At 36.6% G+C, this 27,877-nt stretch overlaps 2 protein-coding genes and 1 long non-coding RNA gene across 6 annotated transcripts; 1 reads left to right on the forward strand and 2 right to left on the reverse strand.

Annotated features, from left to right (window-relative positions):
* Positions 1-145: 145 nt before the first annotated feature.
* LOC147511531 (exosome complex exonuclease RRP46 homolog) lies at positions 146-6,343 on the reverse strand. 2 transcript variants are annotated; one of them, XM_086603219.1, is made up of 10 exons: positions 6,125-6,219; positions 6,058-6,091; positions 5,843-5,970; positions 5,649-5,762; positions 4,595-4,695; positions 3,341-3,361; positions 2,224-2,296; positions 2,071-2,138; positions 893-1,025; positions 146-459 (listed from the first exon to the last, which is right to left on the reverse strand). In XM_086603219.1, the coding sequence occupies exons 3-10, from the start codon at positions 5,946-5,948 to the stop codon at positions 344-346; spliced, it is 732 nt and encodes a 243-aa protein (XP_086459345.1). In that variant the 5' UTR covers positions 5,949-5,970; positions 6,058-6,091; positions 6,125-6,219; the 3' UTR covers positions 146-343. The 2 variants fall into 2 exon arrangements, with proteins under 2 accessions (XP_086459345.1, XP_086459344.1); XM_086603218.1 differs by having other exon boundaries at positions 6,058-6,343.
* A 6,094-nt stretch (positions 6,344-12,437) lies between these two features.
* Positions 12,438-21,907, reverse strand: LOC147511532 (uncharacterized). 3 transcript variants are annotated; one of them, XR_015219430.1, is made up of 6 exons: positions 21,483-21,907; positions 14,531-14,959; positions 13,620-14,354; positions 13,366-13,533; positions 12,881-13,284; positions 12,438-12,791 (listed from the first exon to the last, which is right to left on the reverse strand). It is a non-coding gene; the product is annotated as an uncharacterized LOC147511532 (long non-coding RNA). The 3 variants fall into 3 exon arrangements; XR_015219428.1 differs by having other exon boundaries at positions 13,620-14,959; XR_015219429.1 differs by lacking the exon at positions 21,483-21,907 and adding an exon at positions 16,455-16,838 and having other exon boundaries at positions 13,620-14,959.
* An 805-nt stretch (positions 21,908-22,712) lies between these two features.
* Positions 22,713-27,046, forward strand: LOC147511533 (putative glycosyltransferase At5g03795). The gene is made up of 4 exons (XM_086603222.1): positions 22,713-23,767; positions 23,874-24,004; positions 25,574-25,919; positions 26,034-27,046. Exons 1-4 carry the CDS (start codon positions 23,078-23,080, stop codon positions 26,694-26,696), a joined length of 1,830 nt encoding a protein of 609 aa, XP_086459348.1. The 5' UTR covers positions 22,713-23,077; the 3' UTR covers positions 26,697-27,046.
* The last annotated feature ends 831 nt before the right edge of the window (positions 27,047-27,877 follow it).

Consider the following 27,877-nt stretch of genomic DNA (forward strand, 5'->3'; position numbering starts at 1 on the left):
GTGTTTTTAAGATAGCTTCAGGCAAATGGCGGTGTTACGTAGTTATTGAGGGAAAGCCCATTCACTAGCATACTAGAAAAGACATAGTCAGCATTCCAAGCTACAAAGAATACAAATTCAGATAGCCAAACAGACCAAAATGGTGTTTCAGTGCGAATCTCATCTTCTGATAAGCATAAAACTAATGGCTAATGTGCTACATGATAAAGTCCAAAATGAGAAGAAAAATCAATTCAACCATATAAAACTCCACCACGTAAGCTGGACCTGGTAAGTAGTTCATTAAAAAAATATCATTTCGTCGTTCATTCCTTCCATTTCAAGAGGTGTATACGTAACACTTCTATCCAGTCTTTGGCAAGTCATTTGGAACTCGTGACTGCAAGCTTCTCCTGAGAAAGTCTGACATTTTCGCGCTAGCAGAACGCCCTCTTTCTAAGCAATGTAAGTAGCTATCCACTGAACACAAGACCAAATACCCATATTAACTAACTAGACGACATGGCGAACTCTATATCTCGATACAGAAGAAAGAGTGTCATATAAATTTTGTTTTAGAACTCAGGACTTCACAGAAATTTAGAAGAGAGACAACTGTCGTCATAATATCAGAGATTGGTATGTTAAATGCTAAATTTTGACAATCAAGTAATTTTGGCAATCAAGTAAGGAAGCTGATGATCATCAAAATAAATTGCCACTAGAATCAAAATCATGGGATCATTTAGAAACATATAAATGGAATTGAAAATCAGAAATCACACTGATTATGTTTTCAAGCGTAATACACTAACTCTGTGCTGGTGGTACATAATGTGTTGAAGTAGAATATTAGAATTATCATCATGAAGTAAAGAACAGAAAGAGAGAGTGTAAGGAGTGACCATAATACCTAACATCACACCATGGGTAACAGATGTAATCATCCCATGTTCCAGCAATTCACCTTCTACTTGTAATGACGCTTCAGGAAGGATAGAAGCAACTGAGTTGGGGAAGACCAAATAGGCAAAGGCCTTCATTTTCTGGAATTTGCATGGAAAAAACCCCATAAATACCATTGTAATGCTCAAGTGAACAGAAGGGGCTGAAAAATAGGTGATCGATCAGACAAGATATACTGCAACATGTATGTATGATACCCTGATGTACTTATCCACTAACGTTAGAAAGTGCTATAAAGCACATTATCAACAACTACACCTTATCCCATTCAGGTAATCATTCCCATAAAAGAACATGTTTTTATTATAGATTTTTTACTCGGACTCTTGGCAAGCCTGGTCAGAGTATAGACATCCCCATTTAATCCCCACCCCACCCCCCACCCCACCCCACCCCACCCACACACACACAGAGGGCCAGCTTAGAACACAAAAAGCTATTGAAAAAAGTCCTAAGCTTGGGAAATTCGTTCCTACCCACAGGGCACAGGGTGATAAACTGATAATGGTAGGGATTGCAGACAACCAGTGGTTACAATAAGATTAATGTGTTTGAATCTCAAACATAAATATCTCAGGGAGTTCTTCGCAATACCTTACCCGAGATACCATGATATATAATCATAAGTACTACTTCCATTGTAGACAAGTACATACTTATAAAAATAAATGAATAATCTTTACTAATATCTTGTAAACTACAAAAATGGTGTTGTCAAAAATCTGTGACCTTTGGTGTGGTTGTGGTTGAAGGCAATGTATTCATAATTTCTTCACTAAAAAACACTATCCACCCAAAGACAACCAGACTACTAGAGGCATAATAATCATAAAAATAGTAAAACATAAACTCATGAAGAACAAAAGGCTTGGAAAGCAATTAGATGTACACAGCATGAATTGTGACATAAAGCTCATGATAGCCGATACAGAATGGGAAAAAGGTCAAACGCAAGTAATATGAAATGTTTTTTTGGTATTAATTTTTTCTTTTCCATGTTTTGTGAACTGATAATTAAAGAATGTGATCTTCTGTGCATCACTACTAGGGTACTACTAGGGTTGGACATTTAAGTTGATGTGTGAAAAATGATAGAGAAAATTACAAACACAGACACAAGCTAACCTGCTCTTCTAGCTTGGTAGGATCTAGAAGCACAGATCCACTTTCTTCAAGACCACAAGATATAGCAACTGCATCAACCAGCACGGACATTTGATAAGTATACAACATAGAAGGAACAAGGAACAAGGGGATTAAAGCAAGATAAATCCTTACCAGCAAGATGCTTTAACGGAATACCAGCATCAAGAAGAGCAGCACTGGCAGCATTTATAGCACTTGGGAGAAGCTGAACTTTCTTTGTTAAGTATGTCATCTTAAATCAATAACAGAAATACCGGTAAGTACAAGACAATGTATCCCTACCAATAAAACATTTTTGATGGGGATCAAGGCGTCGACTAAGCTCGTATGGAACCTATGTAACATGGACACTTCATATTCTTAAAAAAAAATCTGTGTTGGACACACGGACACATTGTGCATACAATTTCTAACTAAGGTTTCTTCTACACCCTGAAAGCCTAAGAAAATCGAAATTATCAATGAACATAGTTAGAACACCAATTCCAAGATTAGCCACTTTCATAGTTATTTATTTGTAAGGAGGTGCTTTGTAAGGTCTTGGTCCCAAGAATTAGTTGTGTAACTAAAGTACAGTAATATTAATTTTCAAAGTTAGTTGTCCCCGTGTCCTACTTACATACATCACCATGTCAGACACCGACATGTGTATCCCTGTCAATGTGACGTAGTTTGGAACCTATAAAGAAGCCACTTTTACTCATGGCATGATTTACTATTTTGAGGATGTTATCAATGTAACTTCTGGTAATTTTAGATTTATCAAGGTACACATTAAATTCATAGAAACACCTGATTTCACTATCCTTCCTAAATCTATTATCAATATTTTACTTATCTTGATGTTATTAAATGGACTCTAAATAACTAAGCTTTCTATCTTGAGATAAATGATAAATTATTTTTAAGTGGCCAGATCATCTGCGCTGGGTTCTCCCTTACACCGCAAGAACATATTTTTAAGTGGCCAGACCATTGTTGACTTCATTACAGCAACCATGTTGTGTATATTCCAGAGCAATAACATCATTTAATGTAAAACAGTGGTGGTCTTTCATGTAAAGGAGGGAGTAGAGGTTGAACCATCGTTCCCATTTGTAGATGATCCGATTTCTCTTCCAGTAACCACATCTCTCTTCCGTCATGTATCACTAACAGTATAAGCTTAGTGAGATAGATATATTGTTGATAGCATGTCATTTATACCAATAAAAACCTTGAACATAACATAATTTTCCAAGAAGGATACAGCACCGTCATCATTGACAACCTGCACAATTAGTAAAACTGATTATATAATGGAGAAGGGTATGAATATCCAACCAAAAACTACTAAGAGATTACTGGATACAGTAAGCTGTATTAAAAGGGCAGAAGAGGGAATAGTGAAAAAGAAATAAGACAGAGATAATAGCACCTCGAGGAATCATGCCTGCAGTGATATTGAAATGAAACTATACTTATAATGAAACTAGCCGCACTTATGCATTAAAAAAAGTCGGATATTCAAAATCTACTTGAGGGCAATAATGGTTATAATGGAACTTTCTTGTATGCTTCAGTCCTTCCAATGGTCCCAATATCTACCAAAGCTAATAACGACCTAAAAGATTTTACCTTAACCAGACCATTTAACATTTCCTCTGTGCTAGGTATATGGCAAAACAATTGGCGGAAAATTTTGAAAATTCCTATAATCTAGTAGGCATTTGAGTGGTTAAGGTGTGGTCATGACCTGGCATAAAGACATTTCGATTCCTTGACATAGAGGGAAATTTTGATCAAATATTTGTAGCTTGGCAGTGGCAGAAACAAGAATAATTCTTTAGTGGTTTCATACAAAAAGGTAGACAATCACAAAAATAAGATTGCCATATTACACCAGAAGGGAATCCCAATTAAATACAAGGTCCCGAAACTTCAGCCCTTTAAAAAAAGGAATGACGAAGCCAGGCGTTCCTTATATCTATTTATTTATGATCAAACAACCTCCTATATCTTTCCTATGTGTCAACTAACATAAGATTGAGAAACAATGCCGTTCTCCACTGACTTATGAAGTGTGCATGACTACAACAGTTGGTTGAAATGGATGATAAAGAAGCATAACAAGAAAGTAAACACCTACTATGTCGGACAAACAATAGCCTCTTTCTCTATAGGAAATATTTATTCGATGCTGGTAGGACTTTGCCATCTTTTACCTGGACACATGCCAAACTAAAAGACATATCTCCTGTTGCCGAGGGAACGAATCTAGAACAATCATGGTCAAATCCAATTCGGAAATGCAGTTAATATTAGGGGGGAAAGTAGAATTTGTGGAGGTCAGAGCAGAACAAAGTCAGCCCTCCCTTGTTATTGTATTCAGCCCACACAAAAAGAAATTTAAAACACTACACATGAATACTGACCATCGTTAATACTAATAGATAAACAAATTCAGAGAACAAGAAATTGCATAATAGCTAAAGAAATTGGGTGCAGAAGCAAGCCAACTCACCTGAAGTATGATAGAAGTTGTGGTATTTGGATTGACTGTCAATAGGCATATACTTTGTAAGGTTCTCTCCAGTATCATCTCATACTCTTTCTCTTCTTTCCCTAAACAGTGAGAGAATATGATTAGCGTCCAGTCAGGATTAAATTCAAAAAATTCAGTCTGTCAAAATTTCCAGGCATTTTGAATCTCTAGGACACAAACAAGATACTTTACAGCATGGCTTGGGGCCGACTAAGCAAATGAATGTAGATGCAGGTTAGAGAGTGGGAAAAGGCTTTTAAGTATTTGCCTCGAGAGGCCTGTTTCAAGTGAGCCCCCCTCTATATGACTTGGTGGTGCCTTGCTGACTCGCCTAGACCTCTAATTGTTTAGGAAATTGACTGGGCTGAGTAGATGCATTAGTCAGGCGACTAAACCGATTTAATCTGACTAGGCGGGTTGGGCTACTCACTACTAGGCACGAAGGTGTAGTACTTGCTAGTGAATTTTCAAAACTCTTCTTCTTGTTGCTTGTTCAAAAATCTTCAAGTTTTTTTTTGGAATATTCATCAATTCGAGTAGAAACCACACCAACCCCACTTAGAACTAGGCTTTTCAATCTTTCTGCAGCATAATAAAAGACATCCTAAGTTTCTATAGTTACTTGCTTCGAATAATTTCTCTCTATTCCTGGTGTCAACTCAGAAAGGCAACCTTGTGTCATAAATGCTGAATGTCTTTACACTTTACAATAATATTTGATGCTTAAAGCTAATGAAGCCTAACTTCATGCCTCTAAGCTTTAGAACTGTTTCATAACAGTAGAGGACAGACTAAATTAGAAGGAAAAACAAGAGATAACAACAACAAAAAAGACCAACAGAAAATAAAAGACAGAACTACTATACGATTTTCATTGGTTCACAAAGCAATACCACATTATATATATATGTGTGTGTGTGTTTCAAAGTGTTGGGTTTCAGAATATGAGCATCAAGTACAAAATGTGTGAATTTAAAGAAGCACAATAAGTAACATAGTGCTAGTTTTATTTGGAAAAGTAGTCAATGCTCACCAATCTGTCCAGTTTTAGGCTTCCAAATGACCTCTATAGAAGCTTTTTCTGGGTTTCCATTTTTTCTTGTTCCTGCTTTAGGCCCATAAACAGCAGCAAGAAGTATCGTATCTCCTAAACAAAGTAAAACACACGAGAAAGATATGTTAACGATTTACACATATAAATAAATAACAAAAAAGTTGTTTGTTTACCTTGAGACCAACGAGCTGAACCATGAGCACGATTGAGTACATTACAAGAACAAGTCAGCGGTCTGAGCTGATTAGGTGTGCGACCATCCACTCTATCAACTTCCATTGAACCTTCAACTTCAGCAATCCTAATCGATAAGAGAGGAAAAACAATTATAAATTTCAGCAAGTTGTCCCAAACTTTAATTAATGGAATCAATCAATAAAAAATGTACCTTTAAGAGAATGGAATACTGCCAACTGCTACGGTTCTTTTCTGTTCTGTTCTGTTCTGTTCTGTCACATAGAGACGGGAGAAAATTTATGGGGGTTTTGAGAGTAGGGGTTTTAACAAGGGTAAAATCGGTAATACAATGGAGTAGAAATATCAATAAATTGGTCCCAAGCCCAATTTCAATTCAAAACAACTCAAGACAAGGGGTTTTTTAGGTGATTCCATCGGTCACTCATTAAATTGGATTGGCCGACCCCTAAAAAAAAATCAAATTACAAGTTTATTATATTATAAGTTTGTCATCAAAGTCCAGGCCCAGCAACTAATTCAACCGGTCTCGTCAAAACGAACTCTCCGAACCGTTTCTGTATACACTCAAACGACGTGACCATACTCAAATGATATGGTCACGTCGTTTTGGTATACACTCGAACGACGTGACCATATCGTTTCAGTATATACTCAAACGACATGGTCACATCGTTTTGGTATACACTCAAACGATATGGTCACGTCGTTTGAGTGTATACTTAAACGATATGGCCAAGTCGATTGAGTGTATACCAAAACGACGTGGCCATATCATTTGCGTATACACTCAAACGACTTGGCCATATCGTTTGAGTATGGTTATGTCATTTGAGTGTTAGTTTGTGTAACACTCAAACGATATGGCCACGTCGTTTGAGTGTTACACTCAAACGATATGGTCACGTAGTTTGAGTATATACCAAAATGACGTGGCCATGTGTTTGAGGATACACTCAAACGATATGGTCACGTCGTTTGAGTGGACCGACTTGACCATATCGTTTGTGTGTGCATTTTAGATTTGACTAATCATTTGGTATCACATGCAAGCGGTATGGCTGGGTCGTTTAGGACTTATATGAGGCGATATGGTGAAGTCGTTTGAACATAAACACCAATTACATTTTTCTTATACATAAACACTAACATTTTTTTTATAATACAAATAATTAATCGATCATAAGTGTATAATAATTTATTTAAACAATTATGTGCAAAATTGAATTAGTAATGATCAATTATCAACACATCCCAATTGAATTAGGAAAATTGAAATCTGATTTAAAAAATTGGATTAGAAACAACACAATTAGTTATACCAACACAATTACATGCACTTTGCACTCTTTATCTGTTATGACATAATATCTATATAACCAAGTTAAAGTATGTAATCAAACATGCTAAAATCTAAAATAATAATTTGTTTTATATCTAAACTTGTTATTATTATATATTTTTTTCAATTGTGAATCATAAACTAGTTTATGGTTTGGAGTTTGGGGTTCAGGGTTCAGAAATTTCGTACCAACATATTTTACTTAATTATTTGAAATAATAATTTGTTTTATATCTAAACTTGTTATTTTTTTATTTTATTTTTAAAATTGTGAATTATAAACTAGGTTGGGGGTTGGGGTTGGGGGTTTAGGGTTTAGGGTTTAGGGTTTACAAATTTCATACCAACATATTTTACTTAATTATTCAAAATAATAATTTGTTTTATATCTAAACTTATTACTTTTTTGTTTTCTTTTTCAAATTTTGAATCATAAACTAATTTGGGGGTTTGGGTTTAGGGTTTAGGGTTCAGGGTTTACAAATTTCGTACCGACACAAAAAAAATTTAATTGCAAACATATTTCACTCAATATCCAAATCTAAAATAATAATTTGTTTTATATCTAAACTTGTTGTTTTCCATTTTTTTTATTCAATTGTGAATAATAAACTAGTTTGAGGTTTAGGGTTTACAAACATATTTCACTCAATTATTCGAAATATATCAAAATTTCAAATATATATAGAATACTCATTACTCATCATTGCTCCTTTTTTCATTAAAATCCTTACTCCTTACATAGAATTCTCAAGTTTCTCTACATATTAGAATACTCAAGTTTCTCTAAATGGAACATAAAGATGAAAAAGAAGCATTTGAGGTAATGTTTGAGGTACAACAACAAATTAGAGAAGGAGAAAATAGAATATATGTTGAAAGTGAAGAAGTGGAACAAAATGTTGAAGGTCAAGGTGAAGAATTTGAAAATGCGACTAGTCGAGCAAATGAGATGTCGAGAAATCGTCGACGACAAAGTGCAAACCTAAATAAAGAGGTAACATGTACTTGATTAAAATGAATACAAAACACTTTATTGATTGAATGAATAAATGGATGCAAAACACTTAAATGAATGCAAATCTTGAGCCCAAACGACATGGCTGGGTCGTTTGGGAACACTATAGAACGACATGGCTGGGTCGTTTGGGAACACTATAGAACGACATGGCTGGGTTGTTTGGGGACATTACAGAACTACATGGCTGGGTCGTTTAGGGACACTATAGAACTATATGGCCGGGTCGTTTGGGGACACTATAGAACTACATGGATGAGTTGTTTGGACCCTCTATGAAACTACATGGCTGGGTCGTTTGGACTAAATTTAGTTAAAAGTTCATTTTTTTTTTGTGACTTTGAAACTAAATGCAAATTGTTTGAGACTCTTGTTTTATTCTTTTATATGTAGAATTATTTGCTTCTATCCGGGAACCGATCTTCTGCAAACTCGAATGATGTGGATTGTCAACCGATTTTAAGTGATACAACATAAATTTTTACTACGGAAGAGGTATAATTGAGTAGGCATTTATTTCATTTTTTTTTTAAATTTTCTAAATGTAATTTTATTAGTGTATTAATAATAATAGTTATTGTTTTTTATGTGTTTAGGTCTTTCATACACGTAGCGAGGCAATCGGTTGGGCAACCGTTAGAGAAAGACAAGTTAATGTTGTTGTGGTCATTGAAAAGTCGGAGTGTCCCAAGGGAAATCGAGTAGCAAGATTGAATTTGGCTTGCGAGTGCTTGGGTGTGTATCGGTCACACAAGAGGAAGGCGAAGGGAGGCTAATAAGAGAAGGTCGGGAACCAAGAAATCGGGATGTCCATTTAAGTTAAAAGGTGTTTTCCAACGCGGCAATGTCGATAGTTGGAAAACAGAAGTTAGAAATGGTATTCACAACTATGTATTGGTGAAGACCCTTGAAGGACATGCATTTGCTACTCCTCTGACCGTTCTAGAGTTCGAGTACTTGTCAGAGATGAGTAAGTGTGGAATAAAGTCTAAACAAATTTTGAATTCCATCAAGAATAGGTATCATAAAAACATATCTAGTATATCCTAAGTCTACACTGCAAGGCAGAAGGTGAGAAAATTGGATATGAACGGTCTCACACAATTGTAGAGATTGCGTGAGTTGTTAGCAAAAGAACATTATTTTGAGGAGTTGAGACAGGATGAGAATACCGAGGAGATAACGGGGTTGTTATGGTCCCATCCAAAAGGTGTTAAGTTGGCTCAGACTTTTCCAACAGTTTTCATGTTAGACGCTACCTACAAAACTAACAGGTATCGGTGGCCTTTCGTACAGTTTGTTGGGGTAAGTTCAACATGGAAGTCTTTCACCGTGTGTCAGGTGCTGCTTCAGTCTGAAATAACAGTCGACTATGAGTGGGCCCTGCATCATTTTAGTGGCTTGCTTGGTGACATAAACCCATCCATGATCGTGTCTGACAGGGACTTGGCCCTGATGAGTGCCGCTGACAAAGTTTTCCCTAACGCACATAAGCATCTATGTAGATGGCTTATCGCTACGTGCGTCCTTTCAAAATGTTACGATATTTTTCCAACTACAGAACTTGTAGAGAATGCCCAATTCTCTTGGAACACTATAGTCAAATCGAAGACAAAGGTTATTTTCCAGTGTAGATGGGATGCTTTGGAAAAATATTACAGGGTTGAGTACTCCAATTTTGTTAGTTATTTGCGAGAGACTTGGTTTCTTCATTGGGGATCGATTCGTGTATGTTGTTGTTGGGTGACCAACACATTCACTTTGGGAGTACAACAACGACCAATAGAGTTGAAGGGTCTCATGCTCGGGTGAAACGCGTGTACTAGGAAATGCAAACCGCCACAATTTTTTGAGTATGTTCAAATTTTAATCCACCCGATTCTAGAGATCCAGATGTCCGAGATTAGAGCTACCTTCGAGAGAAGTATGATTGTAACTCAGCACCACCACCGGATTCTTTTGTTTCGTGAACTCAGAGACCTTGTCTCACGCAAGTGTTTGGACTTGTTATTTGAAGAAATAGATACCCGCGTAAAGCGTGTTAAAGATGGAGAGATCAAGTGTTGGTGTTATTTTCGCACGAGCCATGGACTGTCATGTGCTCATGAATTAATTAAGTTTGAAGAGCAAGAGCGGTCCATCCCTTTGACTGCTATTGACCCCTTTTGGAAAACATTGTCTGCTTCTCCCAATGTGTCAGTGGGTGTTGGTCCCGATGTTACACCTTCAATGGACTTGTTCATGAATAGGTTTGCAATGGTTTCTGAAGAAGAGCAAAAGGTTATGATTAGGAAGCTTATGGAGATTGCCGTACCAGAAAGTACATGGCTAGTACTGCCTCGTGAGGAAGCAAAAACCAAAGGTCGGCCCAAAGACAACTACATCAGAAAGCTTCCAACTGAATATGAGAACTCTTCAAAGCGAGATCCATCTCATTTTAAACATTCTCCTCGTGATCATGAGGAGTGGGTCTCGTCACAACCAAATACTACGCCAACCCAAAACACCCACACCACACCAAGAAAGAAGCCTTCTCCAAAAATACTAACCCAAAACACCCACACCATACCAACAAATAAGCTTTCTCCAAAAACACCAAAAACAACCACACCAAGAAATAAACCTTCTCCAAAAACACCAAAAACAACCACACCACGAAATAAGCCTTCTCCAAAAACAGCCACACCACGAAATGTGAGAGATGGGTTAGACTTTGGAAAGACGAGGGGTCCTAAGGATTATGGGTTGGATATTCCTAAATAAATGCATAAATACATTATTAGAGTATCCATGACCCTGTTGGTGATGGCAACTGTGGTTATAGAGCTTTCTGCATTGCATTAGGAAGAAGTCAAAAAAATTGGTTGTATATGAGAAAGGACTTGTACCAAGAGCTTATTGACAACCTCCCCCTTTATTGTACTTTGTACAGTCAAAGTGAGGTTGTTTATGCGATAAAAGAAATCCTACATGAAGAAGGTTACGCACCCTTAAATAAGTGGATGAGCATGCCCTTTGCTGGATACCTATTTGCTTCAAGATTTAATGTTGTCCTCCTGCATTTAGGAGCTCGTCAGTGGTTCCTTATCATGCCGCTGATAACCAAAGAAAATCCTGAAAGAGTGACCCAAGTGTTGGGTAGTGCACATGTTAGTGGAAATCATTTTGTCAATGTTGAACTTGTTGAAGATTGTCCGGTTCCTCCAGTAATGCGCCAATGGCTTAGAGCTCGATATGATATTGCTGAAAGTTGGAATTTGGCCTTGACAGCAAGGTAATTGCAATTTATGGCATTGAACATTCTCAATTTAATATGGGAAAATGAGCCCGTTGAAGACCTAACAGTACATGTTATCGACTAAGTTGTTTGTATATTGTCAATATGATATTTTGATGTAATTTGGAACAAGTGTAATATGATTTTATTTTTATGTTATTTGGAAATAATGTTAGGACTTTTATTTTATTTGATTTGGAAATCGAGTGATCGACTAAGTTTATTCGGACGACAATCAAGTGATTTGGAAATCGAGCGATCGACTAAGTGATATTTTGATGTAATTTGGAACAAGTGTAATTTGATTTGATTTTTATGTTATTTGGAAATAATGTTAGGAATTTTATTTGATTTGATTTGGAAATCGAGCGATCGACTAAGTTGATTCGGACGGCAATCGAGTGATTTGGAAATTGAGTGATCGACTAAGTTGATTTGGATGGCAATCGAGGGATCAACTAGTTAATTCGGACGGCAATAGAGTGATTTGAAATAATATTCATATGTTGTCAATAATGACCGAAACGACATGGTCAAGTCGTTTGGCTTTTATACCAAACGATGTGGCTGGGTCATTTGGGCTTAAAGGCAAAGGATCTGCCGAAGTCGTTTGGCCTTTATACCAAACAATGTGGCTGGGTCGTTTGGGCTTAAAGGCAAACGATCTGTCGAAGTCGTTTGGTATAAAAGGCAAACGATTTGATGAGGTCATTTGGCCTTTATACCAAACGATGCGGCTGGGTCTTTTGGACAAAATATTTTTGAAAGTTCATTTCATTTTTACAACACTTTCATATTCATCAAATTTCACTTAATCATCATTCAAAATCAAGATTCCACTTAATCAAACATCATTCAAACAAATTACATCCATCAAACATCATATTCAAACATCATATTTATCCATTCAAACATCAAAAATCCATTCAAACATCATTCATCTATTCAAACATCCATTCAAACGTCATATTCATCCATTCGTTCCAAATCAAATAATCCATCCATTCGAAGTTAACAAAGTTACAAACCCTAAATTGAAAAAAATTACATCCATCAAACTAAAACTGAAACAAAGTTAACAAAGTTTCAAATAATCCATCCATCAAACAAATTACAAAGTTACAAATCCTAAACTGAAACAAATCATGAATTATAACGCCCACCAATATACTTGCACCTAGTCAAGTTGTACTCCCGTTCGAAGGAAGACCTTGCTTTCTCTGGCATATTATTCTCAGGCAATTGCAGACCTCTCTCTAGCAAAAGACTAGTTTCATCGATGACGTCGTTCTGTCGAAAAAGGGGAAATCAAGATAAGTTACCAATCGAATGCAAAAAATCACAGTTATAGAAACTCAATTAAAAATCACAATACTTACAATCGGTGAACAGTTATGCAGTGTCTCTAGGGAGGGATGAATAGGAAGACACTCAAGGTTCACCAAAACTATATGAGAATTCATCGCATACCAAGTCATGTAGTTCACCTATACGAGATAGGTCTTCGATTGCAGGGTTGGATCACGTGATCCTGCCATGACTCCCAGTAAAGTGACCCAATATTGGTCCAGTTCACCTCATGCCCGGGTTCTGCCACAGTTCTTGTTCTCCAATTTGGTATTGGAGGATCTACAAGTACAAACTGCACGTGACCCAACTGACGCACTACCCTTGCGACAGTGTAAAGCTCGACAATGTTGAAAAAACATATCAATCCCTCAAAAAATGCAATGTCATCGATCAGGTTTGTATCTCTGACATTTTTGTAGGGATGCCAATCAAACTGAAACAAAATCAAATGTGTCATTAACAACTCCAATGATCAATTACTAAAAAATATATATAAACAAACTTAAATACTTACATTGAAATAATTCAAATCATCAAGTATCGCTCAATAATACTGCAATGCATGTGTTGTATTGTAATAGTGTGGAGCAACTACTGTGTGTCTATGAGCACGCGGCTGAGACGAGCTATAGTCGATGTTTGGGACTGCTCTGAGTATCAGAAAATACTAATAGATCCACACCTAGATATACACAAATAGTTAACATATTGATAGAGTAATAAAATTAACATTAAAAAAAAATAAACTCTAAAATACTCAAGTTTTACCTGTAGAAGAGTCATATAGCCTGTAACCTCTTTCACCTTCGCACATGTAGCAGCCCCAAGACCTCTATACAAAAACGCCAAAATTGCTGCACTCCATGCATACTCTTCTATCTCACTGAATTTCAACAACGGCCTCAGATAACATATAGGCACTCAAGTCCCAGACTTGTCAGTAAAAATGGCACATCCAAAGAAAAACAGGATAAAAGCTCTGATAGCCCGTTAGACTTCCTGGAAACTCGAGGCCTTCTCCACCACCTTTCCAACAGCGTCACATATGGGGCTATCATGAACCTTGTTCGCAAAATGCTTCCGGATGAATTCTAGCCTTACTTTTGAAGTGAACCTGCTAGATTCCATCTCCGCCCTAATCAAATCAATAGGGTGCCCTAGAGCAATATGTAGGAGATTTATCAATTCGTTTAAGTTCATCTCACTATCCCCTTGCACCGCTCTTCCTCTAACTGTGACTCCACAGATTTGGACAACATCGTCCAAAGTCACAGTCATCTCCCCAACTGGCATATGGAAGATGTTGGTCTCCGGATGCCATCTCTCCATAAATGCAGAGATCAATGGTGGATCCATATGCTCGTGATAACCTTCCACGAGATCAAACAACCCAGTCTTTCTCAACTGTTGGGCAAATCTCGGAGACCTTTCACATTCATTCTTGAAATCCCATTGGGATAACTTCGCTAAGTGTGAAACACACTTCAACGCTCCGCGATCCTCCTGAAACAACCGAGCATGCATTAGATATATATGAGCAGAAACAAAAAATTTTGTAAAAGAAAATCAAAGTGCCCAAGAAAAACAAAATATTGCCCTTCTCTCCCAAACATTGCGAGCGACATGCACCGCATAGTCATACAACAACTCTGACTCATACGGGCCACCCCCATACACACCTCTTTGAAATTCCAAATCATCATTGGATTTTCTTACGAAATCCAATACCGGAGATGCTTCTTCCACTGGTGGTACGTCTTCTACCATATATTCTTCCACATCATCATCCTCCTCACCCTCCTCATCATCATCCTCACTCTCCTCACTCTCCTCTTTTACTATACTCTTCCCTTTGTCCATATTTACATCTAAACCTATATTGTTATCACTATCTACACTATCTTCACTCAATGAATCAACCTCAGGAACCTCAAGAACCTATTTTTCCAAATAGTCCCCTCTACGCGCTAATGTCGTTAAGCCCTCTGCCCTTTGTCTCTTTCTTCCAACTGCGTCACCACTAGAGGAACCGACACCAAACAATTTCTTCACACCCTTGAATGTAGTTTTCACTACATTTTTCATATTCTTTGATCGAGGACCCATCGCTACAAAGAAAAATAAAACAAGTATTAGTAACTTTGAAACTAAGTTTAATCAAATCTACACCTATGTTAGAAACAGTAAAATACAACACTGGGAAGAACCAATAAGTCCACGGTAGCTCTGTAAATTAAATCGAGGCTGAACATATATAAAAGGGAAATCTCAATCAAGTAATCGTTAGCCTATAAGTCCATGGTAGCTATATCATATTATCTATTAGTCGTGTCTTGTCTTGTCTTTATCATATTAGTCATTTTCTAATATGATACATATCAGTCATGTCTTATCTATTAGTCGTGGTACATATCAGTCATGTAGAAGTCCATGCATATTAGAAGGCTAAGTTAAGTAGTTGAGTAAAGATAATTAGCTCATAAGCACAAAGGTAAGACACCCATCAAGTTTTAACATCCAAAACAACATTATTTCTCAGGCAGCTCAGAAATGTATACATCCAAATCAAGAAGATATATAGGCTAAATCCATCAAATATAATAAATGTTTACACAGGATGCTAAGAATCAAACTTAAAATCTAATACATATGGAGATTATTCAAAGTGAACAATGATTACAAGTAATCAATCCTAAGTATGTGTATTCCTAAGATTCGGATTCTATCCTTTCTTTTAAAAAGAACCATGTAAACGACTGAAACCACATTTAAAAGGAAATATGATCATACATTTATACAAAGTACAACAAGATGCAAGGAGTCAGTTAGCATCCAGAAACTGGTAGGTAACACGAAAAATTCCATGAGCACGTTATTTTTTGTTAAATGCTTCTACAAGTGAGATAGTCTCTACACAATAACTTAGTTCAGTATAGGGTGACTTATAGAATACCTTGGCAGGATAAATCAGAGAAAGCACAAAAAGTAGAAGATCCAAAGACTTAAAAGCTAAAGCAAATAGCAAGACCCAATGATAATGTCACACAAGGTCAGATGACAGAGTCTTCTGTGAAATCCACAAGGTATCCTTAAGCAGACACAATGTTTTATGCTAGGCGTGGCTTTGAAGGTGTCTGCCACGCTTTGTGATAATTGATGGGCTACCTTTTATGAAACATTGCCATATAATTACAGCAAAACATGATCCAAGTAGAGCAAGCAATTGATCCAACTGAAATAAACTACAACCCAACAGGGCCGGCTCTGAGGTTTGGGTGGCCCTAGGCGAGCTCCTAAAAATGGGCCCTTTGTCTTAGGAAAAAAAAAAAGTACGCACACACACGCGCACACACACACGCGTATTTTTTTTTAAATTACTAGGACTGTGCCTACAGCCCGCGAGGCGTCGACGTGCCTGCGGCGCTATCTCAACGCTTGATGTGCCTTACGGTCGGTCTACGATATACAGATATAATAAATATAAAAATGACAAAAACAAATAACATAAGTACGGGTGATCCATATATAGCTCAAATTAATATTATGCCCTTTCTATCTCTCGTACAAGTTCTAGCTAATGTAAGAATGGTTCCAGATACACACCTGGGGAGGAATGCCAAGTTCCAAGAATAGAGGACCCAATATGAATCCACCACCAAGACCAAGAACTCCAAGGAGCCCGCCGACCACACCAACTAGTATACCACAAGCACTGTATAAAATCAGCTGATGCACTTTCCAGTTTGTGTTTGTGTCTCCCTTGGATGCAATTACCGCCTTTCCATTATACAAGCTAATTGCCTAATACAGAGTAACTCCCACAGCAACAGGAATCTGCAAGCCATTGTGGAAACAACTTAGACTACTGGTTCAAATAGTATTAACCGGAAATGTTTTGTGATAAAACAGTGATCCGTTGGTTCCACATTACCCTCCAGCAACCTTCTCTTTCCATTAATAATGTAAACCATCATAAAAGAAATGGGGGAAAAACTCGGGGAGCATTTCCGTCGAATAAAGCTACAAATAGCTGCATTAAGTTCAAAATCCAATAGGCAATGGTTCATTACTTGCATAAGCGCATAGCTCTCCCCTGTTAAGAACATGATAAGAATTGAAGCACCAATCTGAGCAGTTGAATACCTTCACCTAAAATTTACCCGTCTCGAAGTTTTCGCTGCAAAATCAGTAATTACATTTGTATAATCCAACTTCTCTACCAACTCCTTTTCAATGGATAACATAGCCAATCCATTTAGTCTTTCTTGCGACATGCTTGGCCGAAGGTAAGACTTGATTAGTTTCAACTTAGAAAAGCTTCTCTCTACAGAGGCAATCAGAATCGGGTGCGATACAACAAAAATTCTATAAGCAACCCATGCATTTGGAAAACAACTAGCCCTCGAGTTCAAATGAGTTAGCACATCAATTGCCTTCTTTGTGTCCTCTGGTAAGACTTCTCTCAAGATTTGCAATTCCAAAAGTAACTCTGTCCCATCAATATCAGAGATGCCATCATGTTTCAGAAACTCCGCAAGATTGCCACAAGAAGCCATTAAGCTATTCCTATCCGCAGACTTTAACTTCTCCAAATTAAACAAAAACCCAAAAAATTTCTCATATACTTGAAATTGTTCAAACCTACTCTTAAGTGAAGAAAGAGCTTGGTCTATAGTGTAAATGAAGTAGTTGACTCTAAAGGATTCTTCAGCTGATTGTGGAACCTCTTCATCGGCATTCTCATCAAATTGTCTCTTTCTTCGAATAATACGTTTTTCACGGAAAACAGGTTCAATTTCCATACTAGTTGCAACTTCTTTAGCTTCTATCATGGCTTCTTCAAATCCAGTTTCTCGATACTTTTCAAAAAAAGAAATGAGCCTTTTCAACTCACTAATAGCAATATTTATATGCATATCTTCAGCTTGCATCAATTTACTAACAGAGTTAACACCACTCAATATAGTGTGCCAAACAATCATGCCGACCAAGAACTTAAAATTCTCAATTTCATGTACGGCTAGAGACTCGGCTTCACTCTTTGTCTTCGGATCATCACTAGTGTCAGCCAAGTGAATTAAAACATCTCTTATCCCTCGAGCTCGACTTCTAATAGCTTTAACACTGTCCACGCGACTTTCCCAACGTGTTGGCGATAATGTCTTTAAAGTAAGATTCAGAGCTTTTTTCACATGGTCTTTGAAAACTTGTCAACGCCAGAAGAAAAAAAAAAGTGTATAAACACGTTGCACCACTCCAAAAAATGATACTGCTTTGGAACAAGAATTGGCCATATCACACAATGCAAGATTAAGGCTATGGCAATAGCATGGGGTATAGAAAGCTCTAGGATTTATTTCGAGTAATCTTTTACGTACACCTTTTGTGTTTGCCTTTCATATTAGATCCATTGTCATACCCTTGTCCTCTTACATCACCAATATCTAGTTGAAGAGTACTCAATACACCTTTCAACACATTAAAGAGTCCCAAACCCGATGTGTCGTCTACCTTCATAAATTCTAGAAAGAACTCTTCTATCTTGACAGGATTCATCGAAACATCTACACATCGTATTACAAACGACATCTGTTTTTCATGACTTACATCTGGAGTGCAATCAAGAATAATTGAAAAGAACTTTGCTTCTCGGATTTTCTGAAGAATCACATTTTTAACCTCGGATGCTAACATTTGAATTAGTTCATTCTGAATGTTATGACCAAGGTAATGGTAATGAACTTCAGACTTCATAATACGCCGCAAGTGCTCTGCCAATATTGGATCAAACTCCGCAATCATTTCAATCATACTCAAAAAGATACCATTGTTTTCTTCATAAATCTTCTCATTGTCCCCACGAAATGTCAAATTATTTTTAGCTAGAGTTTTAACGACAGCAAGTATCCTCAGTAAAAGTTGTCTCCAATGTTCTTTATCTTTACTAATTTGGTCTTGAGCACTCTTATCAATTGTTTCATTCCTTTCCAATCTTTTTTTCAATTCACACTAGCTATTCAAGATTCTTTTGTGGTCATCACTTTTCTCATGATCTTTAAGCTTCTGACCAATGTTGTGCCATGTAGAACATCCTTCACTATCTAGTTGAGAAGTCTTTCCATTTTGCTTGAACAACTTACAACAAAAACAAAACACCATATCCAGTGAATGTGAATAGACAAGCCACTCTCTATCTTGCTTCAAACCACTATCCATATGTCGAATGTAATGCACAACAGAAAAACGACTGCCTTCACCATTTCTAGGAAAATCAATAGCATTATCTCTTATTGGACCTTTCTCAACTAAAAAATCTTTGCATTTCTGATCAATATTATTCCAATTTCCTGGATCAAATAAGTTAAACAGTCCACATTCTTCATTCTCATTCATAGCTTCCTCTTCAATTTCATCATCAACTCCCTCGTTATTTTCAGCATCAATCCTCTCTTCATGTTCAACATTCACCCCTATTTCGGTTTCAACATCTAATCTCTCTTCGGGTTCAATATTTATTATATTATCAAGTTCTTCAGGCACAATATCTTCACCGACCAAATTTTCATTAGAGCTTTCTACTTGTCTATTGTCAGGGAAAAACTTTTGAATGCTTCCAACTTGAGATTGAGTGAGTTGTTCTAGTCTTTGTTTCTTTCTTCTCTTTTCACTACCGGAGGGATGCTTTCTAGCATTCTTCATGACAATAACCAATCAAATAAGAGTGTTCTGCATAGGAAACAACTCAGTGAAACAACTAGTCAACAATTACAATTCATCGACTTCATTAGTCATCACAACAAAATAACCGACGAATTTCAAAACTTCACAAACAAAATTGTGATGTAACACTTAAATGCATGCCTAAACCAATGGCAAATATCCAATTCAAATAATTTCTACTCCTAAAAGTCCTAATTCAGTTTAAAACTTTGTTTAACATATTATATATTCAAACTCATAATTCATAAACAAAAGAAATTTTAAATTGAAATAATAGAATAAGCAATTCAAATAATTTTAGCATTGAGAGTTTGAGACCTCATACATTTGTTAAAAGAACTTTCGACTTTTGTAGGAAAAAATAAAAAGAGAAGAAATCCAGCATCCGCTAATTCGCTAAAATAGTCTGAAATCCGGCATCCTCATTCCTCATATCTCTTGTTTTGTTAATTGCTACTGTAAGTCTAAAGTCTATAGGTTTCGGTTGGTTTCTTTTGTTTAGTGCAGTTGGGCTTTTGAGTACTAAATGGGCCAAACAGCCAAACTAAAAAAAATAAAAAATAAAAATGGAGTGATGGACGTGGTCAGTGCCTCAGTGGGTGTGGACTTGTGTAGCAGCTGGAGGCCCTAAATATTAGCAGTCAAATGGGGCCCTAGGTGGTGGCCTATGCTGCCTACCCCTCAGAGCCGGCCCTGCAACCCAAGCTTCTCACTGCACCTTGCGCCTTAGTAACATAGTTCGATAGGCGTTTAATATTTGTAGGAGTTTTTAACACTACTGCTTCGCATTTTTGTAATTTTCTTGTCAAATTAAAGGGCTACATTTGATAAAGTTTTGTACTGCCTACCTCGATATGAAGTTGGAATTTACTTTATCCCATTCCAGCTTCTATAGTGATAATTTTTCCTTGTTTTATATTCTCCAATGGCTGTTTTCTTCCAAAGTTATATGTCCGACAATGTTGTATCCAATATAAGAGTTAAGGATTCTCACACGTGAAATGTGTTGGATGTTATAGAAACTGCAGTAAGGGAGACACTTGAAGAGGTTATGGCAGAAGCCCTTTCAAAATCTGGTTCAAATCGATCATCTGTTAGAGCTGTTTGTTTAGCTGTATCTGGTGTTAATCATCCGACAGATCAACAGAGGATATTAGATTGGCTAAGGTTTGTAGTTCTCAGTTTCAATGATTTTATAACTGACACTTCTATATCACTTTTCTTCTTGTTATTTCTCGTTCATCGTCATTGTCATCGTAGCATCAGAAAACATTCACATAAAAAGTTAAAACTGTTAAATGATAACTCGCTACTCGCAACTCGCAACTCCACAAATTCCACAATAAAGATGGCATGGGAAACATCACAGCATATGCACCCGTAAGACAAACTTGTAAACCATATGAAGTGTGTCCGACCAAACATCTATAAAAAACTAACGACCACCGTCCAAGAACTTCTTATCTCATTTCTTACATTCAGGTACAGCCCAAGAATGTCTTATCTGATTTCTTACATTCAGGTATGCTGGAGCAGGGAGTAAAATCCCCATACTCACTAGAGCAGTGTGGAATGAGCCTCAATGTCCAACTTTCGAACATTGAGCACGCTGAGATTTTTTGCGTCCCATAGTTTGAAAATTGAGACCAGGCAATACAGTAACTACGACAGGGTTATAGTATTGCAGTAAACCAGTAAAGATCCCAAAGAAGACATCCAAACAAAAGCATGTAAGAAGAGAGAGATCATAGTCCTAATCCAAAACACATCACATTATATAACGCCCATCTTACAATCATACTACATCAATGAGTGTCTAAAATAACTTCCTCCTATCTAAACACAATATATATTTTTATATTCCAGAGCGCAATGTATATAAATCAAGTTTGAAAATTAAGAAGAACCAACCTGAAATTTAGAGCAATTGAAGAACTCGCAATGAGAATAGCTTAACAATGGCGTGTTGGCGAGAGATGAGAGAATACTTCACTGAAACTGAATTGGATTGTCTCCCAACTTGCAAAAGCTTCAATGGCCACGTCGAAGTGTTCGTCGAAGTGTTCAATTTCGTGATTGTTTATGGATTGTTTCAATTGAACTGAAACTGAACTGTTTCAATTGGATTGTTTATGGATTGTTTCAATTGGATCGTCGAAGGGTTCAATTGGATTGTTTCAATTTCGCGATTGTTTATAGATTGGATTGCTTCAATTCGCGAAATTGATTTTGGGTTTTTTTGTTAGGGTTTCGCGATAATTTTGGCCACGTCGAAGGGTTTTGTGCGAGAGAGATGACCGGTTATAATAGATTTTCCCGGTTTCGCAATTTAGTGGTTGGGGGTTGGGGACCGGGGGTGTACTGGGTTTTTGTTTGGGTTGGAGGCTGCCCAATCTAATTGTAGTGGCAACCAATACAGGGCCTTTTTTTTTTATAATCACTCACAAAGAAAAATTCCCGGAAAACCAATTTTCGAGTGAAAATAACTCTCAATGACAAATGGTTCGGATTTAAAATAAATATTTTCCGGTTAACATACCTCTCAATGAGTGTTCATACCCAAATAGGTTAACATACCTTATATAATATATTGATATATGAATAATCAATGTTTATACCTCATATTGAGGTATAAACAATGATTGTTCATACTCCAATAAATATTTTTATTGATCATACATTATGTAAGGTATGAATATTGATTGTTCAAATCCCAAATAAGTATGAACAATAATTATTCCTCATATATGAACAATAATTATTCCTCATATATGAACAATCACCATTCATACCTAAAAATAGGTATGAACAATGATTGTAGGTATGTATGTTCACACTCCAATAAATGTTATTATTGATCATACATTATGTTGAGATATGAACAATAATTATTTATAGCTTGTGTGAGGTATAAACAATTATTGTTTATATGAACAATGAATGTTCATAGCTCATGTTAATGTATGAAGAGTGATTGTTTGTATCCCAAATAAGTATGATACTATATACACCAGGTCGTTTCGGTTGGGCAGGATTGTTTATTATTTCGTACCAAGAGTATATTTGATATTTCATCTACCTTTTTAATTTCGGTCGTCAAGAGTATACTTAATCTTTCGTCTTTTCGGATTTGTGAGTAATTAAAAAGAAAAGGTGTCCTCTGGACGACTCCTGATAGAAATATAGAATAGACCAATTGGAGAGGAGTTGACTTTTGGACATATCAAGTCAATAAAAAAAACAAAAAATTCACCGGAGTGTTTTTATGGAAGTGTCCAAGATCACCCCTAACAAATCTAATTCCAGTTGTTTTTTTTAGTGTACTTGTTTTTCAGTTTATAGTTGCAGCTCTTTAGTTAAAATGCATACCCGTAAGATGTTCTGCAACAAATTTATTTTATAGCTTACGTCCTTGCTTTTAGTAAGCAAATATGGACTTGTACTATAGCATGTAAACCCTGGGTCTTGATTCTTCAAGCTGTATCAGTTTGTGAGGGCCCCATGAAATGGGTTGTGCTACATATTTTGAAAAGTTGTATCAGTTTGAAAGAAAGAGATTGATTTTAGTGTTGGGAATAGTTTTCTTTGTTATTTTAGTTTTGCAGTCCTCTTCACTTCCTTATGGAAATGTATTATTATTATCACTACTTAGTTTTAAATCCCCTGCTGTAGGGAATTCGACACTTGTACATAATTTGAATTCTACTGATTCTGTAGTGAATGAAACTGAGGGTATTGATGTGAGAAACGAGATAAGGTCGGAGAGTGGAAGGGATGCAGCTGTGGATTATGCTGAGTATGCAGACAGTGAAAATAGTTTGGAAAAGGATGGGAAATCAGGACAAGGCTTATCAGATGAGAATTCTGGGGAGAAATCATATAGCAGTTCAAATGTTTCAAGTGGAAAGACTGGTTTTGTGGCTCAACCACTTGCTTCGCCTCCAGTTTCTGGAATAATCAACTTGAAAACGGATCAATCAGCCAACCCCCAAATATCCCCATTGGGCAAAGAAGCAGCAGAAACTCCTCAGAAGGCTGGAGATCTTGTGCCCTTGCTAAATAATTTGGTGAATTCGACCAGGAGCACTACCATGATTGTTGATGCTTTTGCAAAGAAAAAAAGGTTGGTTCCAACAACACCAATATCCGAAATGAATAGGATGCTGGTTCAGAGTCGTGCTTCTTCGCGTGCAATGGTATGGATATAGACATTGAGACTTTTTAATTGGAGGTGAAAATTGAGCCTAATACTTTTATCTACAGCAATATCTAACTAATATTTTTGTCTCTGTTTGGTTGTAGAGACCACGATTGTCTTCCATACGTGACCAGGAACTCTTACATGTGAAGTCACAGATTGAGAATGCACCAATAGTAAAGAGTGACCGAGAACTATATGCTCCTCTTTACCGAAATATTTCCATGTTTAAAAGGTGAGCCGAGCCTAGTAATATGATTCACAATTGCTTTTTGTACGTTCCGTTCTAGTTTTGTTTGACACTCAATATGTTTGCAGTTCTAGATAATGTTTTCCTCCTTGTTATAGTTATCACTGTCACTCTACCATTATATTACGAACCCGCCTTTACAAACCAATAAACAATCAAAAATATTGTGGTGCTCCGTGAGTTCCTAGCGGTCATAAGATGCTCTATTGAAGCATATGGAGTCTTCAACACGATCATCGCCCATATTATTGTACAGGTTATCGTAGATTATATACATTTTTACTTTTACATTAGAAAATCTTCCATACATTGAGTTTGTAATGGCCAAGTTTGAGGACTTCCTGATAGTTAAAGAAGCTTCTTATTTTGAATTTCCAAATATGCTTCATGGAATGTGATTATCATATTTGTTCTAGATCGACGTCTAGGTATTTGTTGTTTTATCATTTATTGCGTGCTATATTAGAAGTTTTAGGTTGCTTTATGTTGTATTTTGTTTTGATCTTGTTAGTTTTTTTATTTTTTTCTCGTCAGTGTTGAATTTATGACAAGAGACCTGGTTCATAGTATAATACCAACTCTTCATCCAGTTGGACCTAGTTAACGAGATGTTTCATGGTCTTGATTACTAGATACTAGGCTTAGGTAGCTAGTTATTAAGTGAATACACTCCACAGCATAAACCTTCAAGATAATGTATGTATGCAACCTTCACATTGCATCCAGTCAACCCTAATTGCAGTCGGTTACGTTTCATTGTTTTTATTACATAAGGTATGCTTACCGTACCTGATCCAGTGAATATATATCGAACCATAAAGTAGTTCACAGCATTAAGCTGGGCAATTCAATTTAACCTAAAATAAGATCTAAATACTAGATGCAGGAAACTATGAAATCTTGGTAATGTCAGTTTTTTTTAAAATTTTGTGAGTTGTTCTGGGGTTCATGATCCTTATATTTGAGGTTGTTATGTTGTTATTGCACTCTTAATTTATATAACTGACTTATTATTATTTTTGTAATTTAATTATTTAAGTATTTTTTCTGAAAATGATCTTTATATTAAAAAGGACAAGATTATTTGTTTCTGCATCATATATCCACTTCAATCTTTGTTTACTCACTTGGGTGTAAGAAATTAATGCACCTCACAATAGTCGTTCTGCTTGTACTAAAATGTTCTTCTATGTCATGTTTTAGTTCCAATATTCGTTTGACCTCAAGTTCAAACAGTTGATACACCTTATAAATGGAAATCTTGGAGCGAGTGTTCCAATAAATAAAAGCAGTAATCTTCAATTTGAAGCAATTCTACTTGAACCTTTCTGGTACTATGGATGAAGAAAGCATACAGAGTTACAGACTACTTGTGGTGCATTGATCAATGCCGTGGAGCTTACATATGATACTATCTTACTAAGAATATTCTTATTTGTAATATTCATTGTTCCATCAGTTGTGGGAACTCCATTGCTGTGATACTTTTACGAATTAAATGTAAGATTTTCAGTTGGTGGTGTTCCTTTAAAACAACTTTATGACCTTTTCCAGGAGCTATGAACTAATGGAAACGACATTCAAGGTATACATTTACAGTGAAGGAGATAAACCCGTCTTCCATCAGCCAAAACTCAAGGGAATTTATGCCTCTGAAGGGTGGTTTATGAAACTGATTGAGGGGAGCAAACAGTTTGTTGTCACAGACCCTACAAAAGCTCACATGTTCTACCTTCCTTTCAGTGCTCTTATGCTGCGGTCAACTTTGAATGTAAACTCTCAGAAACATAAAAACCTTGCTGATGTCTTGAAGAACTATGTCAACCTGATTGCAGGAAAGTATCGTTTCTGGAACAGAACCGGCGGAGCAGATCATTTTCTTGTTGCTTGCCATGATTGGGTACGCTTCACATGCCTTGTTCAGATTTATGTTTCACCGACAACTTGATTAGGTTGAAAGTTCAAGTGCGACTGTCACATTTAAGATATACTGTTAATAGATGGATCTTTTCAGGCCCCGCAAGAAACAATTCGGTATATGGGTACTTGCATTAGAGCCCTCTGTAATGCTAACGTGGCTAGAGGCTTCAACCTAGGCAAGGATGTATCTTCTCCAGTGACAATGGTACGCTTTGCAGATGACCCCCTTCGGAGTTTGGGAGGCAAACCTCCTTCCAAGAGGCCGTTTCTTACCTTTTTTGCAGGGAGCATGCATGGGTATGTCCGTCCATTCCTGCTACAATACTGGGAGAACAAAGATCCTGACATGAAAATATTCGGCCCATTGCCTAGCAGTGAAAAACTGAATTATATACAGTATATGAAGCGCAGCAAATACTGCATCTGTGCCAGGGGTTATGAGGTTCACACACCACGGGTGGTCGAAGCCATTTTTCATGAGTGTGTCCCCGTTATCATATCAGATAATTATGTACCCCCTTTCTTCAATGTTTTGAACTGGGAAGCATTTTCTGTGTTCATCCTGGAGAAAGATATACCCAACCTAAAAAAGATACTATTATCAATCCCCAAGAAGAAGTATCTCGAGTTGCAGAAGCGAGTGAAGAAGGTGCAGAAACATTTTCTCTGGCACAAGAACCCTTTGAAGTACGATGTATTTCACATGACCCTTCATTCGATTTGGTACAATAGAGTCTTTCAGATAAATGCTCGATAAGGTTGTAAACTTATAATGTGAGTATAACACGACACTGACGTATAGAGAGAAGCATTCTCTGATGGCTATGACAAGGGCACAGCAAGAGTAACGAGAAGGAAGAAGGGACTGCACTGGGATGGCCAAGCAAATCTACATTCTTTTGAACAAAAACTACTGCTCTTTGGGGCAGTGAAAAACAGAGAAATCTGTTTAATGTAAAAGTAGATGGGAAGCAATAAGGTAAAGAGTGAGTTCTGCAGAGAGGCTGTAGACCATAATGTGGTTGGTGACAAATGTTCACATCTATTCCATGTACGTACGCAACAAGTGAACCTCGTGATGATTAATGATCAGATTTATCAACCAAATATCCTCTAGACTTGGGGTTAAGGCATTTAATTGCTAGAAATATTTCTTGACTGATAAATGTATGGGACTTGTATAGTTCGCGTAAGTCATTTATGTAGGTGAAGCATACATGTACTGATCACAGGAGATGGCATTACAAACTCTTCTGGAACAACCATGCAATGAGCCAAACTGGAATAATTGGGCCAAAATCAGAAATGTAAGGTTTACGAGGTAATTGCTCATTGGGCTTTCGTTATAACAGTTAACGTGTGATTCATTGTTAGCTGGACTTTAGTTTCAACAAAACAAATTATACAAATTTAGGCCCAAACATATAAATTAAACAATAATTTCGGTTGTAGGCATGGTTAACCAATAATTACGATTTTAGGACAAAAACAGGCTGATATCAGCATCTATCACTAATAATTTCGCTATAAAGATATTTTTCGGGCTGACGTAAGCAAGTACTTTTTTTATTAATACCAATTATGACCTTCTTCTCCCTAATAAAAAAAAACTCAAACTAGAAACTTGTAAAATGCTTTTGAGATCTAATTGTTTTCATTTTTGAGCTAGTTGATTTGTATGTTGTGAACTTGTGATTAGTGATTTAAGATATGATAAAACATTTATCTTTTTCTCTATTTAAAAAAAAAAAAACTCCAACTAGAAATTTTAATTTTTTTTTTGAGATCTAGTTGTTTCCATCTTTGAGTTAGTTAATTTGTGTGTTGTGATTAGTGATTTAAGTTATAAGAAAACACCTTATTCTCTTGTGACAAATAATCTTTTCATTTTTCAATTCTAGATTAGTGCTAATTGAAAAATAATTGGGTCGATTTCGT

Source organism: Coptis chinensis, chromosome 3, assembly GCF_015680905.1.
Source record: "Coptis chinensis isolate HL-2020 chromosome 3, ASM1568090v1, whole genome shotgun sequence".
In the NCBI taxonomy this organism is placed as follows: Eukaryota; Viridiplantae; Streptophyta; class Magnoliopsida; order Ranunculales; family Ranunculaceae; genus Coptis; species Coptis chinensis.